General features: G+C 37.7%; 1 protein-coding gene across 1 annotated transcript in view; it reads right to left on the bottom strand.

The window, feature by feature from the left end:
- LOC122083331 (serine/threonine-protein kinase BSK1-like) overlaps positions 1-2,260 on the bottom strand; it is a 15,360-nt gene extending 13,100 nt beyond the window's left edge. The window contains exons 1-4 of the mRNA XM_042651090.1: positions 1,542-2,260; positions 1,228-1,363; positions 600-733; positions 367-472 (exon numbers count right to left, since the gene is read on the bottom strand). Coding sequence (XP_042507024.1) covers positions 367-472; positions 600-733; positions 1,228-1,363; positions 1,542-1,871 — 706 coding nt within the window. The 5' untranslated portion in view covers positions 1,872-2,260. The remainder of the gene's footprint in view (positions 1-366; positions 473-599; positions 734-1,227; positions 1,364-1,541) is intronic.
- Between the last annotated feature and the right edge of the window lie 1,639 nt (positions 2,261-3,899).

Genomic DNA, 3,899 nt, shown 5'->3' on the forward strand with positions numbered 1-3,899 from the left:
AAAAAAAAAAAAAAAAAAGGCAACCACAGTGACAAGATATCAACATTTGTTTCAAATCTAACTCTTAGAATAATCTACAAGCATTTAAATTGAAACCTTCAAGCTCCATACAAAAGATATCTTAAGATTCGGAAGTAAAAAAAGCATACACAATCCCCAAATTGGAAGATTTAACAGAAAGGAATGTATTAAAACCATCTGTTATCTAGCTCAGGGGTAATGATCCCCAGGCTTGACATGAAACAAAAAAGTTCAGTATTCCACTCAGTTCAATAATCATCTTATATAAATTTAACCAGGTTCAATGGCACCAGAAGCATAGGAAAGCAAGAAAAACATAATCAGAACCAGCAAAGAATCGGATACCATTTCTTAAATACTCTGGAGGGGTGTAAGCAAGATTTGTGCTATAACTTTTCCCATCCCTGCTATTTTTCATAAGGCCAAAACAGGAAAGCCGTGGATCACCATCCTACAAGGACAGATGCATCATCAAGATACCACCACTTGAGTACCACAATATACAGCGCAGAAGAGAAAAGGTTGAGGGGGGGGATTAGATAGACATTGCACTGTAGGCAACAGATGAAGTACGACACCTCATCAAATAGGACCCTGTAAGCATTGAGGTCATGGTACAATGGTCGCCCTTCTGTACTACAATAATCCAAGGCTTCAGCAATATATAAAGCAACTCTTAAACGCATTGCCCACTCAATGGTTTGATTTTCCCCTGCCAAGAAATAACAAATTTAAAATCCAGTGTCACGTAATTTGCTAAGGACTGAGCATGCAAGAAGCAAGTGTAGTACTGTAGCTTAGTCCATAACCATATATCAAAGAAAAGTGATTCGGTATACAATGCACAAATTCAGAAGGAAACAGAGTTGGGGGTGAAGGGAAGGAAATCAACAAACGCCCCCTTCACTGAAACAACAAAATGTTGGACTAAGTTCAGAACTATTCGGCAATATAAGCCAATCAAAAATCATAATGTGGTCAGTCATGTAATTCTTCAACATATGGCTCCATCCTATCAACCAGGAGCAGGAACTAACATACTTATTCAGGCATTAGCTGATCAACTGAACAAGACTAATAGATTCCAAACCACAATATAAACAAGGACAACTATCAGAGCAAGTAAAGAAAGGTTCTCAAAGGACAGTAACAAGACCAATGTGCGAACCGAGAAAGAAAATATAGAGAACAAACAATTGCACATACAGTGAAATAGATGCTTCGCAAGGGTGTCGTTGGGCATGTACTCAGCAACAAGTAACCTCTCATCGCCATCGCAGCAGTACCCGATCAAATTCGCAAGCCTTCGATGCCGCAACTTCCCGACGCCCCAAGCTTCCTCCTAAAAACCCACAAAGAAGGAACCGGAAACCAGAAAAGGATCATAGTCAAACAAAAACTTAAGGCCTAATGAAGGATGAGAGAAGTTCAGAGAAGAGAAGCAAGAAGCAGAGAATTAAAGACCCAAATGCTAAATGGGAGGTGGGAGGTGGGAGGTGGGGAGAGGAGAGAGGCAATACAGCAAACTGCTTGGGATCGGGCCATGCTAATTTGGTGAATTTCTTGACAGCGATCCATCGACGATTCTGAAGACGGCCCTTGTAGACGAAATTGGGGGCTTTCTCGCCGCTCTCGGATACGATGAAGTCGGAGCTGAAGTTGTTGGTGGCGGCTTTGAGGTCGGAAAGTGAGAACTCGGAAAAAGGAGGAACTCCAGCAGCAACAGCAGCAGGGTCAGAGTCTCCGGAAGGAGGTGAGGGGTTGAATAGCGGATTTTGGCTATGATGTTGTACCTTGTCTTTATCTGCTCGAGTTCTTTTTTTTTTCAGCGATGATTCACAGCAGCCCATGACTCCTGTCTCTCTATCCCCTTATAGGCTAATACCCTTCTCCCCACTTCTGAGTAGTTTGATTGTAGAGGTGGTGGTGGTGTTAGTAGTGGTGGCGGACTCAAAAAGAAGAAGAATAAGAAGAAACAGAGCGGAAGAAGAGAGAAATCTTAGGTATCTATCTCCATCCCTGGCTCCCTCTGCTCTGTCTATGAGAGTCGGCTGCTTGTGTATGTGAGACTATGCGGGTGTGAAAGCAGGAGGGAGAGCGAATAAGCAACAGCGAACAGAGAGATCTTAATGATGACTTGCCGGAGAAAATGGGTCTCTCTCTCTCTCTCTCTCTCTCTCCGTCTTTACTGCATTCTCCCTTCTTTCTTCTTTCTACACTGACACCTGTTTCTCTCCCTCTCTCTCTCCCTCTCTCTCTCCTTCCGTCTTGCTTCCCCTTTTATTTATTATGTCATTATTAATTCTTAGTATCTTTTATTATTATTTTTTTAATATCTTTCTTATATTGCAAATCATTACTAATATTTCTTATTTAATGGGTGCAAATCATTACTAAATTCCCTTCTCTTCAAAGTTGCTTGTCAAACAGGGGAACTTGTAAATGTAATACCATATGAGCAGAGGTTTCCTTGACTGGTTAGGTACCTTCCATCTTATTTCCCCTACCATCATCTATATCTTCCTTCTTATTTCCCATATCATCATCTATCTATCAGAAAATTTCTTGAGATATCCAAGAATAGATAACATTTCTCACAAAATGGTGGCAAAACTCATAATTTGTACAATTCTTTTCATTACTCAATTCAATTTGATTCATTCATTTGTAGGGTTATTTAGTCGTAGACATTTTTGAAACACCTCTATCAAATGGGCAAATAGTACTCAATTTCAAAATGACTTAGATTAGACTAACTTTTAGTTTACACACATTTATTAACTGACTGAAATTTTGTGACCATATAAACCCTAATGACCCATATATGTCAATTTATATCTCAAACAATATTGGTCAATAAATAGAGCTATTGAAAAACCTATAACAATGAAAAAATGTATTCCAACATAAAGATAACTAAAAGTACAAAGGCAGATCCTAACATAGAGGACTTTATGTGATTGAACTTTGAGTCTGGAGCCTCTGAACATGATGAGTGACCAATCTAAAACACTTTATGGATATCCAATAGTTAAAATTACAATATTATCTCTCCATATAATACAATTAACTATGCATATCAGATATGTCTTATTTTACATAAACCAAAAAAATTATTTTTGCATTCAAAGATTTGTTTAACTTTGACAATTATATAACAACCGAGGCTTAAATACTTGTTTACTAAGGCATGATGAACCATATAGTGAAGATACAATATAAACAATTTTGCAACAAAAAAAAACTACTTTACAATTTACACATGACTATTAAAAGAAGGCGACTTCTCCTTTAATAGCTGGGAAGAGATCCACGTTGCTAAAAAAAAACAGAGTGATGGGCATGTAAATAATATTATGACATAGATTTTTAATCAATAATTGATTTTTCATACATATATATATATATATATATGTGGAGAGGGATTTCTCTTTTTTTTTTTTTTTTTTTTTTAATGAAAAAGTAAATTAAACATTAAGCAAATAAAATAGAATCCAATCATCAATTATCAATTCCCTACACTTTCTTGTTCTAGCCTTCTTTGCCAACATGTAAGGTACATTCATCCCCCCCCCCTCCGCCTCCGCCTGCGCCTGCGCCTGCGCCTGCGCCTGAACTCTATCTTTCTTCATAACATTTACATATTTGATTGTATAGAGAGGTTAATAACGTCTAGGAAGAAGTTGCAATCATTGCTTCAAACTTCATTAGGTGATGAGTGGATGGTGATGGAAGGGAATTGGGATGGGACTGTGGGTGAATCCAAGATAGCATTTTAGGTAGTTTGGTTTTTTAAATCTATTTATTTATTTGCAAGAGAGAGAGATTAATACGTTGTCTACTTAAATTGATGTATTACATGTCAAGTCAATAACTGA

The sequence above is a fragment of the Macadamia integrifolia genome, chromosome 7, assembly GCF_013358625.1.
Source record: "Macadamia integrifolia cultivar HAES 741 chromosome 7, SCU_Mint_v3, whole genome shotgun sequence".
Taxonomy (NCBI): domain Eukaryota; kingdom Viridiplantae; phylum Streptophyta; class Magnoliopsida; order Proteales; family Proteaceae; genus Macadamia; species Macadamia integrifolia.